This window comes from Notothenia coriiceps, unplaced genomic scaffold (assembly GCF_000735185.1).
Source record: "Notothenia coriiceps isolate Sejong01 unplaced genomic scaffold, NC01 NC01_scaffold00022240, whole genome shotgun sequence".
NCBI lineage: Eukaryota > Metazoa > Chordata > Actinopteri > Perciformes > Nototheniidae > Notothenia > Notothenia coriiceps.
The window spans coordinates 22933-39350 of record NW_011354941.1 but is presented as its reverse complement, the minus strand read 5'-3'; the positions used below and the strand labels follow the sequence as shown (position 1 = coordinate 39350).

At 41.2% G+C, this 16418-nt stretch overlaps 1 protein-coding gene across 1 annotated transcript; it reads left to right on the top strand.

Annotated features, from left to right (window-relative positions):
- Nucleotides 1-3375: 3375 nt before the first annotated feature.
- Nucleotides 3376-16367, top strand: slc7a8a (solute carrier family 7 member 8a; the record flags this gene model as incomplete). Its single annotated transcript, XM_010780908.1, has 10 exons — nucleotides 3376-3590; nucleotides 6206-6357; nucleotides 10444-10569; nucleotides 11258-11411; nucleotides 11846-11969; nucleotides 12160-12263; nucleotides 12483-12579; nucleotides 12709-12858; nucleotides 12982-13159; nucleotides 13911-16367. Coding segments are annotated over 10 exons (1455 nt in total), but the record flags the coding sequence as incomplete, so codon positions are not given.
- Nucleotides 16368-16418: the final 51 nt, after the last annotated feature.

The window sequence follows — 16418 nt, the reverse complement described above, 5'->3', positions numbered from 1 at the left end:
TCCGCAATCAGAAGTCTTGATGACACTCCTCTTTCTCGTAAATTGCTTCCTTGTTGTAAATTGCTTTAGTGTAATGACACACACGCACACGCACACACACACACACACACACACACACACACACACACACACACACACACACACACACACACACACACACACACACACACACACACACGCATGCACACGGTTCCTGCGGAGTCTGTGAGTGTGTGGCTGAAGGCCAAGCAGCAGGTTGCCCCAGCTTGGTGGCTGTTTGAACAAGGATTTAACGGCGGGTGGAAATGCAAGAACTAATCATAGAGGGCTTTCTAAAGTCTGATCAGGGTTTTATCATAATGCAGCACAAACACTCTCATGCTTGTTGAAAGGGTTAGCGTTACGTGGTGACACGGGTATGAGCGGCTGAAAGATGATGCAAAATGTATATCCTATAGTGTGCCTCCATTTTTGCTACATCCTTACATTTCTAGACTAAATTGTGAATGTGATTGGCAGATTAAATGATAATGTAAATGCCTTTAAGTTGACCAGGTAGTAACGAAAAACAGCAAATATGCAATATACGAGATAATGGATAGGATCTGAGATAGCCCGAGAGCTGTACGAGACTTTGAAGTATACATTGTGTGAAGTCTGAAGAGGAGCCTTAGCCTGTTTCCATCAGGAGGCATGAAACAAAATCAGAGAAGAACAGAAATGTGCTCACAGAGCATGTCTGAGACCAGGCCCCTTCCTTTGTGAATAAACGATCCGATAACAATGGAGGATATCAAAATATCCTGTGCTAAAAGAGTCTGCATGCATTTGTAAAAAGACCCAGAAATAAGATACATGAGGGTAGTTGTGATGCACGCTGCCATGAGAGATTGGAACTTTTAGACTTCTTATTCTCTGCTTCTTAAACAGATACAAGCAAGGCCTGAATTCAAGTCAAAAAGAGTTTGTTTTTTCGGTTCCCTGTCTGCCTGGAGTCAGAAGGATGTCAAAACGAGCACAAGAACAGGAAACCTGAGGAGATTCCACACAGTCAGCATGTCTCTCACGCCTAATGATGCACATGACACGAACACACGATGCAAGCGTGCACGTGTGCTTGCGCGTATAAAAAACAAACCCTTACATAAAAGTCCAAATATTGACTAATTTCAACCAGTGGCAGCAATTGACCTTTATCTGCTTCTGCGAACGTTAGTTGCAGAAGTCTAGCAGGGAGTTTGCCACTGAGGAAAGTGCTGAGTCAATGCATAGCTGCTTTGTTTCAGGTCAAAGGTCATGCACTGAAGACCACAGCAGCCATTAACATGTCGACATCAGGAGTGTGTGATGCTTTGCTGGCCGTCTCTTTTACATATTACCTGCAGCTGGAGTTACATAAGTGAGCCAGACACTGATGCATATGGATTCTTTAAACCCATAGCACGCCGTCATGCTTCGGACACATGTGCACATTCTTCTTTAGATTGAACCGATCTGAGAAAGCAGAGTGAAGTCTTCTCCCTTGGGGGATTGATGCTGCTATTCCATTTCAATGTGTTTGTCTGCGAGGATTTTTTTTAATCTGACCTAATCTTTAGATTTAATACCTTAATGATTTTAGAATCCTGAAGATGCAATGGAATCCAGATGTGCATGTCTAATAGCTCAAACCCCTCAGATTTCTCCAGAGAATAGAGAATTTCAAGAGTATAATAACGGCAACAAATCATCCAATTGAGAAGCAACCATTAGTATAAAAATGTCATATTAAAACATGTTAACCACCACTTTTATGTCCTCACACCTGCCTGCATATATAGCTCCAAGTTATGTATTGTAGTTTATTGGAAGTTGTAGTTTGACATAATGCAATCTCTGCACTTTTTTTTACTCTGCAGGCTTAGTGTCATTCATATCTTTGACTTTTGTACTGTGCTGTTAAAGGCCACTTATCCTATCATCCAGTTATGATTAAAAACCTTCCACCTTTAACCCTGACGCTTTTTTTTATTAGCTGTTGGTTTATAGCGCCGTCAACCCAGTGATTGGAGTCTCGCTAACTTCGTCTTCGTTGTAGCCTAATCGAACATTTGGGAGTGCATGGCGATATTTTTCATGTTGGACCAGAACCCAAACTCTCTGTCCCTCCATCTCTCAGCTCTGGTGTGAAATGCCTGGCACTCTGATGCTCATTGGGTCTGTCAGGGCAGACAACCCTCCTTCCTCCTTGCACTCTTTCACGCCACTCCCTGTCTTGCTCCATCTACTAATAACTCTGTGCTAAATCAGCAGATTACACGTTTGCCTGATAGCTCAGCTGCTTTAAATAAACAGCAGTTACAACATGTTAATCAAACAATTGATTAACATGTTGTAACTGTTGTTTATTTTGGTGGATTAAAAAACAGGTTTGTGGTTTTATGCAGCGACTATTTAATTGTGGTTAACAGTCAGAGTGATTTCCTGGAAGTTTGTTGTCTCAGGCAGGTTGCCAGGTTTGATGCCATCTGTCTGCTGAGGTCACAAAAAAACATTAAATGGCGCAATTTTTCTTCGAGTTATGCCAGCTGTTTCCTCATGTTTCTAGTTTTATGCTAAGCTAGGCTAATTTCCTCCGTGCTCTTACTCAACACCTAGACATGAGAGCAGATCTCATTGAAATCTACAGTAGTGAGTCTTGCAAGAGACACATTACATTACATTACATTTAGCTGACGCTTTTATCCAAAGCGACTTACAATAAGTGCATTCAACCAAGAAGATACAAACTTGAAGAAAACAGAATCATATAAGTACATCAGGTTTCATAGAGCTAAAACATTTCAAGTGCTACTCAACTGGCTTTAGATAAGCCAGTCCTTTATTAGTATATAAGTGCTTTGTTAATAGTTCTATCGCTCGAAGTGGAGTCGAAAGAGATGAGTTTTCAGTCTGCGCCGGAAGATGTGTAAGCTTTCTGCTGTCCTGATGTCAATGGGGAGCTCATTCCACCATTTTGGAGCCAGGATAGCAAACCCACGTGTTTTTGCTGATGGGAACTTGCGTCCCCCTCGCAGCGAGGGTGCAGCGAGCCGTTTGGCTGAGACGTTTCTTTAATGATGGTCAACTTTAGCAAAGAAGATGCGGAAATGTTTTAATTTGTATTCGCCAAAGTGGGTGAAGCACCAAAATACTACATCCTACACTTCCCATAATGCTACTGCATGTTTTTAACTCCCTGCCTCATGAATGCGATCCTTTTTCAAACCCCACTCTTCTAGTTTGTAATCCAGGCTGTGAAGCAATAACATAACATGACAAATAACCCGCTTTAAACACTACAGTTTCTCACAACCCTTCTGACGACAACCTGTTTTATAATCCACTCCGCTGTAACCTGACACCCCTCCTCTCTCCCTTCCGCCAGGTAACATTATCGGCTCAGGTATCTTCGTCAGTCCGAAGGGAGTGATGGAGAACGCCAGCTCGGTGGGCATGGCCCTCATCGTCTGGATCGTCACGGGGGTCATCACGGCCATCGGGGCGCTGTGCTACGCCGAGCTGGGCGTCACCATCCCCAAATCTGGAGGAGACTACTCCTACGTGAAGGACATCTTCGGAGGCCTGGCAGGGTGAGACATTCAGTCATGGCCTTACTTAGAAAGAGTGTGTGTTTTCCTATGGCATTTTAAGGTGGGATATGAGTCAGGAAGGGGATACATCGAAGCAGCTGACATCTAACAGTAGTAAGCAGAGTTGTGATAATAGGTTGGATATACAGGAAACAGTTTGTCAGGTGTTTTTTATTTAACATTTAGAGATTTCAATCTGGTGGTTTGTCTCCACTTGAACACCGCGTGCCATTAGCAATACACAGACGCTGTTTTCATAATAATTAAATGTTCATTTCAGGCATCATTTTTAGAAATGACGGAAGTTTTTGTGTTCAAACTTCGTATTTTTAAGGAAAAACCTTTTGTCTGATTCTCAGTTCACGGAGGTTTGATAAACCCCCGGGTCAAAACTGCTGTCTAATAAGAATATGAGCCACTTTTATAAAAGAAGCAGCCTCTCTTAAAGTTAATTTGACATGGATTTAGGTGAGCATACCAACATGTCTAGATTCTTCTCCTTATCCTGGTGGATAAACCCGCTCATTCAGGTCAGACATCTTGATCCAAAGAGGGGGGTCTTATTGCTTTTTAAACCTGGAGCAAATACTGACTCGGATGTTTGAACAGTAGATGCTCAGACAGCCAAAAATAACTCAGACAGTTACTTATGTCCGCTGGGTAGTATTTGTATCAATTGGTTTTCCCATACATCTCTTCCATTGATCCATAAATACTTAGCTTATAGTTAACTCTTAGGAACCACGCTAGGTTGATCGCCAACAAAAACAATGCTGTTTGCTCGCGTAGTTTCACACATTGTGCCTTTGCCCAGACTGTAAACACAGATTAGACCATTGTTTTGTTTTTTTCAAATATCACAAGGGTACATATTATCGGGGTATTTTGGGAGAGGAATTCAACCAGACGAAACAGCCAATCATTGTTTTCGTCCCTTTGTACAGTAGCTATCAATACACGCCGGCTAGGATAAATAAACCGTGTTCAAGCGGTGTTTGTTTTCTGTTGTCATTCTCCTTTCATGCCTATGTGTTCAATTTGGGCCTGGGGGGAAGTAGGTATGTGCGCTGTAGCCTATAGGTCAGTAACGGTAAAGGAAATAGCTACGTCACTTTGTCGCTGCTGGGCGATGGCGATTTCCAAGAAAGAGCTCGTAAAGTTGTAAACTCAAACATGACTTGAATGGACAGCGTTTCATGTACAAAGCCCTTTGTTGTGTCTGACATTATGCGCCGTATATGGACTAATATACAGATGGAAGGGACTCATTGGGTTAGGGGGGTTAGACCGGGTTTATGATAAAGGGATATAAAGATAAATCAATGTGGCTCATGCCTCGAAATCCTCTATTTGTTCCAAACTGAAGGACTATTATAGAATTTAGAAAAAGTTTAGTCATGGTTAATTAAGTGGTTTATAATAACATAGTATAATACATGTATAGTGAAAAGTACAATAACTCCCCTGGGAAGTTTACTAAAATAGGCAAAAAATGTAGGTTAAAAGAAAGTATGTTTAATGTTACTTTTTCCCGCTTTTGCCTAAAACAAGGCGTCCACCTGCGTTAAATATACATGTTTTACATTAAACACACACGCATTCCAGTGACACATAAGCCTGTTAACTCAGTCAGGTGTAATGATCCCTCTATAAGCTTTCAGGGAATTTGGTGGAAAAACCACTCGTCTGGTTTCTCTTGCTGAACTCAGCTAAACCCTCATGATCTCCCACATCTCATCTCCCCCCCCACCACGCTCCAGCGGCCAATCTGTGTCACTATTGACATGGCTTGCATCAGTTTGTGACTCATCCTGTCCGTTTCTACCACAGCGAACACACACTGACTAATATCAGTCATCACTTCACTTTAACTAGGCACCCAGCTGACATTTTCTCAGAGGTGTTAACTGCTGTAGGTCTAAACTAAATGACATTATTGACATTAAACTTAATTATTAGGGGAAATCACATGTGCTTATTACTGGAAATGAATGCACAGACCTGATCACTTAGTATGGTATGAGCCATTAAGTTTCCATATCAGAATCACATTAAGAGCATGGGTTTTCCCGTTTGATTTGTCATGAGAATTCAATATATCTGTCGACAAATGGCAAAACAATACGCCTCATGATTTCCTATAGTCCAATGTGACATTTGAAATAGCTTAATTCTCTGAAAAACCTAAAGATATTTAATTTTAAATGACAAAAAAAATAATAAAAACCGCCTGGAACTGGTTTTATGCGTTATAACTGACTAAAATTATCGATTGATTACGAAAAATTGTTAGTGATTTGTCAGCTGTAGATCCATAAATCATTGTCTCGGTGCCACAGTATATCTCTCCATATTTTTGATCCTGTCCTAAAACATAAAAATTGAAGAGATCAAAAGTGTTAATTCAAAGCCATACAACAGCGTGTTTGGCTAATACTATGAGAGGTCAAGCAAATAAATTCGACCCAAAACAAAGTGCTTTGAATGAGAGTCAGTAAATGGAAGGATGTATACGTGCCATGTGCCTTTGTGATGTGTTTCCTCCTCTTCTCCCCCCCTGCTGTTCCTCCCATGCTTCTGTGTTTGTAACCTTTTGTAACTCCTTTTTCTCTCAGGTTCCTGCGCCTCTGGATCGCCGTGCTGGTGATCTACCCGACCAATCAGGCCGTGATCGCGCTGACGTTCTCCAACTACGTCCTGCAGCCTCTCTTCCCCACCTGCTTCCCTCCGGAGAACGGCCTGCGTCTGCTGGCTGCCGTCTGCCTCTGTGAGTCATACAGATGTTTACACACCAACACGTGCAGATGTTGATGCCCAACTATGCTAGATAAGAACATAACAATTCAGGCTCTGTCAGGGAGGTGTGTGGTGCAGTGGGTTGTGCGTTGGTGTTCGGATCAGGGGAGCACAGGTTCAAACCCCACTGCAGTCAGCATGTCGTTGTGTCCCTGAGACACTTCACCCCAAATTGTTCCTGTGGGGATTGCCTACAGTAATGTAAGTCGCTTTGGATAAAAGTGTCTAACAAGTGACATGTAATGTAAACGTTACAAGTGTGACCAGTTGTGGGTGTCAGGCATGAGTCATTATCATAATAGGAGTATTTATCACAGGTATTTAGAGCAATGTTATACCAAAATGTAAGCCAAACGTCCAAATTATTTGCTGTATTTCTTGTTTTCCTGTATGGCAACACTCTGTCTCTGCTGGATTCATGAGAGCATGAAAGGAATAGTTTGCTTTCTCATGGAGAAAAAGATCAGAACATTTAACGGGACAGCGACAAAATATCCATGTGTTGCAAACATTTCAACCAACAAGGGGCGGGATGTTCCTTGGATGGTTTCATTGAAATGGTTTCAACTTGTTTCCAAGAGGGAAAACAATACATGTAAAAATACATTTTGAAATAGTAACAGTGTTTGTGTTGCAGAATATATATATATTTGTCACTGACAAACTTTCCTTTGTTTTCTGCCAAAATACCTGCTAATAACTACAACAGCATTCTTACATTTGTTATGGTTAAGTTAAATATATTGGTGTCTTATGAACCTAATTTCTAAGAGTTACACTTTGACTCTCAAATATAAGAAAAATATTACAAATTGAATTATTTCCCTTTTAAAAATGTAATGGCGAAGCAGCTATTGGCTCAACATACAGTAGATTCGGTTTTGATTATATAAGAGAGTGCAAGTAGCCTCATGAAATAGAAAAAAAGACTCAAAGTTCTGTTTTGAGTGTGCATGTCGAGACAGGCTGACATGTTGAAAAACTGCCAAGGGATCCAAGATTGCACTTTAGTTTTCTGACACATAGACAGGTAAACACTTTGAAACAGGTTGCTGAACAAATGTAATAGTAGCTCATGCTTGTAGGATTCAGTTTCATCCTCAAAGTTGTTTGCAAGTTATGTTTGCGAGCAGCAGATGGCTGAATGTTCCTGCTTATGTCCCAGTGTATTCCCTGAAGCTCTTCTGTCATTCAGAGGCCATCTAATACAGGATAGCATAGCCGCTGAGACGTGTTAGCACTGAGCAGTGAATCTGTAGCGACAATGGGTAAACGTGTTGCTGCTGACATCACACTGGTCCATTCAAATCCCTCGGTTCACACACACCGACCACATACTGCAGGCAGCCTTCAGATAGAGAGACAGACAGCTCTGGACTCTGGAGAAGAGTGTGTGTATTGTCGGTGTGTTTATGTATGCATTGCTGGGAACTTTGCAGAGGATTACAAAACACCACTGTTCTCTTCTCACCTGTTGAATAAATACACTACATTTAGAGGGGGAATAATGACGCATGTTTGCAGAGGGAAAACAAACAGGTCCTTTTTTTTTATTTTTGTACATTTTTCCCACAAAATAATGCTGAGTTAAAATAGAAACGGGCTGTTGCATGCAGGTGGTCGGGGTCAGAGATCTTCCGTAAAAAGACGTGTTTTTTCTCCCTCATACTGATCTCCAAGGGGTTTGGAAAGGCTGCCTTGTGACATGCTGTTCACTGGCAGATGGGCTCAGTTGGCCGCCCTGTTTGGCTCGAATAAGTGGAAATCTCACTTTCCAAAGGCATGCACTACAACACACTCATTTGTACGCAGCGAGCCAAGAGATCCACTACTTACTGTAATGATCTACGCCAGAGAAAGAATGGCGTTAGTCGGTCAGAGGGGTACCTCAAAAACATTGCAATAGATTTCATGTCGAGTGCAAATGTATCACATTTGGTAAAGTTAAAATGAAATTAGCAGGAAGACATTAGAGTTTTGTAAAGAAAATCTGTCATTCATAAATACTGTCGCCCTTTAGCAGGATAGATTGATGTGACCTGTTATTTTGCACATGCATTTGCACCTGACTTTCCTCCAGTTTCATTAAAACCTTCTGGTATGCTTCTGAGAATTTCGGCTTACCTACAGACAAACATTCTAACGATGGTAATAACACGTTTTAAATCCATCTGAAGGCTTTCTTTGTTAGGCTTAGAAATGTTGACCTCTTTTTACCTGTCTTTGTTTGTCCCAGTTACATGACCGACTGAAGCAAAACAAACTTAGTTCTGACATGAACCACTAGCAGTTATGACTGGTTTGCTTTCAGCTGTTAGAAAGAAGTCCATTTGACAGGTGATGTCAGGTAGTTTTCAGTAAAAATATGTTTTCTCCCTGTTTTGATGTTGTTGTTCATGAGTAAAAGTGAGTTAGAGGTTAGCCGTTTTCATCAACTCTGACCTCATTGTTGTTGTTGTTGTTGTTGTTGCTTGACATTTCTGCGATTTCCTAAATCCGAACCCTGGCAGATTTGTATATAATAGAGTGCAGGATATAACCTTACATATTTACTCACCAATCCAGTCCAGATTTAAGGACCGAACCAGATGCCGCCGGTCACTGGCAGCCGCTTCAATGTGAAAGGTGTACCATTTCAAAAACAGGCGGGGGGGGGGTCCGTCTGCAGAGTGCGAGGTCATAACTGTCATGTTTTCCAGCAAGCTCGAGGTTAACTCAGCAAGTTTCCATACACACATTTTGTATACTCAGCTTACGAACAGCTGAGCGCCCCCCCCCTCGTCTCGCTGAATGTGTCCTCAGGTGTTTACTCGCAGCCTGTCAGTAGGCGGAAAGGATTAGGAGGGGACTCAGTTGTATTTTGTTTACTATGTCTGCGTGTATAGGCAGCTAGACAAATCATAAGCCGGTGTGTTCAAAATGTCAAATTTCCGGGGGGGTTGTAAAAGCAGCACGCTCTGCGGCTCATTTGTAATGACGCTGCAGGATGTTGAACTTACAAATTTCCCCTTCACCCTCTCCAAAAGCCCCAGTAACTAACCACAAACCACAAGAATACGTCTCTACAACTTCATACAGACCCATGCATGTCTGATCGTCTGCGTCTGCTTTTGTTTCCTGCAGTGGCAGCTCTGCTCAGACTCATTTAATTTGATCAACTTAATCCCTAAGAGTCAAACAGGCCTATTATTTAATGGCACCCTATTGGCCTGAACCCACTGGCCTCTTGTACCCAGCAGTACATGTTCAATCCAATGTCTTTGTCTGTCATTTGAAGTGAGCTTAATGGCTTTTCCAAATATGTTTGGTGCTTTTTTTGTTGCTTTTTTATTGCTAAAGGAGTGGAGTTTGCCATACAACATTAAAAAGAATAACCATGAAGGACTAAAAAATCATAAAAATGTATCATTATAAGATGCATTATTATTTTAGAGGTGGAAAAAAACTTGTATCTGTATCTGCTAGTGCAGGTAAGACATTAGGTGTACTGTGAGAGATAACGGGTGAAGTTCAATGCCATGATGCAGGGTCAAAGGTCGTAGCAGTGCAATGTTAAGACACGTGCCACATCTTCCCACACGCCCTGTCCTGTTATCAGCTCACTTTCTCTCAAGAAAACCGCAAGGTTATTGACCTGAATTTAACTGTCTTGCGGGTTTATAAGTGACAAAAAAGCGTTTTATTCCCTTGGGAAAGAGAATGACTAATAAAACAATGAAGTTCCTTTACGAAATCAATAACAAATACACATAAACCCTTATCTATCACTTAACTTATTAAAACATAATCATTTCCCAACCTTTTGTCAGTGCCGACTCATCAATATGAATCAGCCAAATAGGCACCAAATTTGAGTGGAAATGTATATAAAATAATGCCCAAAACGTGCTGAATCTAACAAACGGTGCAAGTAAATGTACAGAATATAATATATAAATATCAGACAGCATGACATTTGGGAATTATGCCAACTTTAAAGCTAATTTAAGAGGAAAATAACAGGAAAACTGGATTTTAAGGGGTAAAATAATCACTAACTTGACTGTGTTTTCTCCAGTGCTGCTGACCTGGGTGAACTGCTCCAGTGTGAGGTGGGCCACCAGAGTTCAGGACATCTTCACCGCCGGCAAGCTGCTGGCCCTCGCCCTCATCATCATCATGGGCTTCGTGCAGATCTGCAAGGGTAAGTCATTTCTATCATTTGTCCCTCCTGTAAAAGTCACACTTGCAGTCAGCGAGGTCCTCTTCAGTCACTGCATGGGACAGTATGGACTCCCCGTGGATCTGAAGAGTTCAGGGAGTTTCTGGGGCCCCTTTTGGTTTACACTCACATTGCTTATATCCGCTCGCCTGTGTGGGTTTGCTGTCACAACAATGCTGAGGGACAGTTATTACAGGGGCCACAGAAAGTAGGCCCCATGAAACCACAGAACGGCGGTTTCCGTGCGAGTGTTTGAAGTTAAAAGAACAGAGTTCAGTGGCTGGGTACACGAGGGACGGTATGTGAGAGTAGACATACTTTAACGCTCTATGAAAACATGCTTTAAGAAGGGATTTCAGGGGGAAATGTAATGACAAAGGAGAAAGGAGGGAGAAAGACACTTCACAGGGAATGAGCACAATGTGTTTTGCAACTTGTTTTACACTCACTGATGGAATTAGGTGATGGTTTTCAGCTGGGTTACCTCACAGCAAGCATAGAAATGAAATGGAAACTGATTTATTTACCCTAAAAGCAAAGAAACAGACCTCCTTGTGTTTGATAGGCTCATAGAAACAGACTTAAGGGACACAGAAAACCTGGGAGAGTGGATGTTCTGCTATTTGAAAATGCTGCTGCACCAAACTAATCTCATCTTCTCCACCCGTAGGAGAGTACTACTGGTTGGAGCCAGCCAATGCCTTCGAGCCGTTCCAGGAGTATGATGTGGGCTTGATAGCGTTAGCGTTCCTACAAGGTTCCTTCGCCTACGGAGGGTGGAACTTCCTGAACTACGTCACAGAGGAGCTGGTGGACCCCTATGTGTAAGACACTTCATTACGCTTCTCATGTATCTAGGAATATTTCTGTGGCAGGAAAACCACCTTCCAACAGTACAGAGCTCCACGCAGCTATTCCCTTTTAAGCAGATGCATTCCAAATTAGCTTCCCAGTTTAATCCCTTTCCCTTAAGCTCTTTGAAATTGATTTAACTTAGCATGGGATACATTCTCCACATCATCCCCAGTGCGATTGCTAGAAACATTTCAAGTCCAATTGAATGGTTTATTTCTTCATTTCCTCTGCATTTTCTGTCTTCTCATCAATCCCATGTTTTGTTTAATAACCTTGGCATCCATTAATACACCTGCCCTCAGGTAACATGTTTAATTTCCTGCTTCAAATCCCCCCCATGTCACTGCTCTTTACCTTCCCACCCATTCTGTCTTCCAAACCTGACTGTGTCCATCGTCTCCAGGAACCTTCCCCGTGCCATCTTCATCTCCATCCCCCTTGTGACCTTCGTCTACGTCTTCGCCAACATCGCCTACGTCACGGCCATGAGCCCCGCGGAGCTGCTCGCCTCAAACGCTGTGGCAGTGGTGAGTATCTCGAAGCATGATGTAGTAAAGGTGGTCTTGTAACTTCCTTCAGACACCTATGGAGGAGAATGACGCCCTCTAGTGAGATGCATGTGTTGGTCATTCATTGGTTTATAGTGAGGAAATGGAAGTGTAACCATCGTGTTTGTGTCTTCTTCCTTTCATCCACCCTCCAACCCCTCCATCCTAGACGTTCGGTGAGAAGCTGCTGGGAGTCATGTCGTGGATCATGCCCATCTCTGTGGCTCTCTCCACCTTTGGAGGAGTCAACGGTTCCCTCTTCACCTCTTCAAGGTGAGTTAGTCCCATTACAACTTTCAATGTATTGGTCATACTATGTCAGCTACTCCACAAGAACCACTTTAAGATAAAGAAGAAGTTATAGGCTCCAAATTGACTAGGCTTCCTTATGTTTAATCCATCCGTTACACTTTCTAGTCTTTATTTTCATTATGTGCATGTAGTGTCAGACTTAAATACTGTACATGAATTAAAGGAATTTTCTTCTCACAGGTTGTTCTTCGCTGGAGCCAGAGAGGGCCAGCTGCCCAGGCTGCTAGCCATGATTCATGTGAAACGCTGCACTCCCATCCCTGCTTTGCTCTTCACTGTGAGTACCTTCCTCAACAACACACTGCTTTGTATATTATCTTCCTCACATAAACACTGAAGCTGCGTACAACCCGCATACGTCCTGTTTTCTGACCCTCCTCTTCTTCTCCTTCTTCTTCTTCCTCAGTGCCTGTCCACCCTACTTATGCTGTGCACCAGTGACATGTACACCCTCATCAATTATGTGGGCTTCATCAACTACCTCTTCTACGGAGTCACTGTTGCCGGGCAGATCGTCCTGCGATATACTCAACCCGACCTGCACCGACCAATCAAGGTGTGTGAATGTTATGGTTTTGCCAAATTTAAGCTTTGTCTGTAAACTATACAAATGATAGAAATAATAAAATGATGGTCTCTGCCTAAGTGTAACGCATTATTTCTTTGTTCTCTATTCCAGATCAACCTAATCTGGCCGGTTATTTACCTCGTCTTCTGGGCCTTCTTGCTCATCTTCTCTCTTTATTCCGAACCCGTCGTGTGTGGCATCGGCCTGGCCATCATGCTGACTGGCGTCCCCGTCTATTTCCTGGGAATCTACTGGGACAAAAAGCCACAGTGCTTTAACAACTTTGTTGGTGAGTTAGCTTATCACAGGCTGGTTGTTTTTTTACCATTCATGGTGAAATGTGTTTTATTATTCTAGACAAAAATTCATTATATCTAATTGGGCAAGACTACAGAATTGGTCAACATTTTTGGAACATTTGAGAGACTTAGATTAGCATAAGGACTGGAAGCTTAGGGAAACAGCTAGCATGGCTGTGTCCATAATTCAAAATATATGCCTGCAACCACCTCTAAAGCCCATACCAGTACTCTAACAGAAATGTAAAACGACAAATTTGGGTTAAGGAGCCAGTTATTTGGTGAAGCAATTCTTGTTACTAAGCATATTTTTAAACTAGCCAGGCTAGCTGTTTCTGGTCTCTATGCTAAGCTAAGCTAATTGCCTCCTAGTTCTCCTCTCATACTGAATTGGCAGAAATATTGTATTTTTGTATAATATTATCTAGAACTTTTCTTCATACATTACTGCACCTGTCCTAACTAAGGGGGGCCGTGCCTCTGAGGCGGTGGCCCCAAGGTTTTGGAATAAACTCCCCCAGACCTTTAGGGCGCCGGAGGAGGTGTGTTTGTAGCCGTTTTTCATTGGTGTTTTATCTTGTGTTTTACCTGCTGTGTTTTATGCTTTTTATTCTACATTTTATACTTGTACTATGAATTGTGTACTGTATACTGTAAAGCACTTTGTGTTGAGAAGGGTGCTATATAAATAAAGTTTAACTTACTTACTTACTAAATCTCTTTGTCACTGTCTATTTCCAGACAAGATGACGTACTTGGGCCAGAAGTTCTGCGTAGTTGTTTACCCTGCCATGGGTAAAAGCATTGGGAGCGGAGATGAAGGAGAGGAAATGAAGGAAGCCAGGTCTCCTCTGTCCAAGGAGGACGGAGACAACCACAAATCAGCGGACTGCTAAAGTCTTTATCTCCCACCTGCCCCGAATAAACAGACATTTGCAGACGCATACGTGGGTGTGCTCACATTTTTACAATTTTGGTTAGTGGATTTACTGATCAACACTTTGTCTTTCATATTTGGTTTTCTATCAATCAATAATGTTGTGCCAAATATAACATGACGTATTTAGAGTCATTTGACCTCAAACGTTTCTGTCTGCGGGTCTTTCAAAAGTGCAATAAAGAAAGGTTAGCGCCTTACCACTCCTCAATACATGCTTAAACACACATTTTTTCATCATCATCCCGCTTCTCTTCCTTCACACACTCCAGGCACACTACTACTGTAAGAGCATCATATATTTTTATTTTTATCAAGAGACTCTTACTCCACTGTGATGGCTACGAAAACACATTTTCTTTGGGTTTTTGTTGCCACATTGTAAATGTTGCTCTGTCATCCATTGAACACACCAAAGCTGTAATTTTAATTGTCAAAGCAGAAAATCAGATCAAGTCATTTCATGTTGTGAAGTACACTAAGTGCAGTGTTTAGTTTTTAAAAGTGACTTTGATTCCGAATTGTTTCCCTCTCTTCTTTTGTAATTGTTTATATCAGATGTTCTTATGTTAGTTTCAATATGTTAATTTGTTGATATTCTTTCTTTTTTTCTATTCAACACTATCTACTTTTTTTACTCTTGTGGAGGTGTACACGTGAAAGCTGATGTGTGATCTGTACATTGTATTGGTTAATGGTGCACATGTTTTGTTAATTGCCTTAATTAGAAAATAGACTATTTTTTGACTGATGTGTAGAGATGGTTGATTCTCATACCTTTGGGTCGTTTTTCATGTTTAAGGAAGAAAGAAATAAGTGGAATTATGTACGGACACTACACTGACAATGAACCCATTAAAACTGTGCAAGGAAGAAAAAAACTAGAAAGAATAAATAGGCAAGACATGAAAGTGTTCACCGACACATTTGAGTTGTTAATGTGAAATCCCTTCACCGACACATGTGAATGCCTGCGCGAATAACAGTTTTAAAGAGGCATTGATTGTCTTACGGAAGAAGTATAGTTGTAGCTTGCCACTTAGCTGCGTTTAAATCTTTTTTATTTAGTGTGTCTTATTAGAGCTTTACATTAAAAAAACATATTTTTTAATTCATATAATCCACTAGGAGAGATGTTAGTGCAGAGACTTAACGCACCCCTGATTGAACCCATGTTGTGCTGTCTGGTTATTATGTATCTTCACTTATGCTGTATATTATAGTACCAACACACCTAAACACATTGTGTACTCAGACTTTCTGTAATCTGTCAGTGTCTCAGGGCGACCCCACTGCCTTCTGCTTTAAATTCACTGCCTAAAACCTCCGGACCATGAAAACTTAACAGACCTAAGTGACTAAAATCCAGTCTGTTAGTGCTAAACATGTGTACTGGTGCTTTTAGATATTTATTTCCTCAGGAGTTTTAATCTTGCAACCAAATCACCCACAAAATAATATAAATAATCATGTTAGAAAAGATGTATCAAGAACGTGTTGTTAACGTTGGGCCAGTATTGTGTAGGTTTCTTTTATTGAACTGTGAGGAGAACAGGGTGTCTCTACAAGTACTAAGATTGTGTTTGTGCCTGTAGCGTTATTGTGTATTTACAGTATGCACAGATGTCATGACAGTCTGTATGTTGTCTCTTAGTAAATAAAAACCACTGACTACGTTTTGAATTTGTATTTCAGGGCCTTATTCTAGCTAAAAGCTCTCTGTCTGTATCCTAATTCAGTTTTTTAAATAATTTCTTACAATGTGATTCAATTAGTATTACCTCTTTTTTGTCATACAACACAAACTTTCTCAACAACATCCTTTCTTTACATAAATGAGGCCTGGAGAAGGTTCCTCAGATATCAAATGCTGCGACTTAATGTGACACAGCAATGTCATCTGTGCATAAACAGCTCCACCTGCTGTTTTACTGCTTAAAATCTATTTTCTGTTTTGACTTATCTAACTTTTTTATGCTCAAGGTTCACTTATAAGCTGCCACCTCCACTTCTTGCTGTCATTCAGACCAAACTGGCCTTCAATATGGTGGAAATATGAAGTTTTCTATGTTATAACGACTCACGTATACAGTTAATCTAAGCAGTTCTTCTCGTACAATACACCATTGATAATAATGTCATTTCTAAATAATTTTGTGTACACATTGGTCTTAAATTAAGTTGCTGTTTGCGGTCTACCTACCATCCTGTCTCTATTTTTAGTTAAAAATCTACATATTGGTGTTGAGTGTGCGTGTGACAGAAATAAAAGACTTTACAGATCTTCTTTGTACAGTTGTTTTTAACATTTG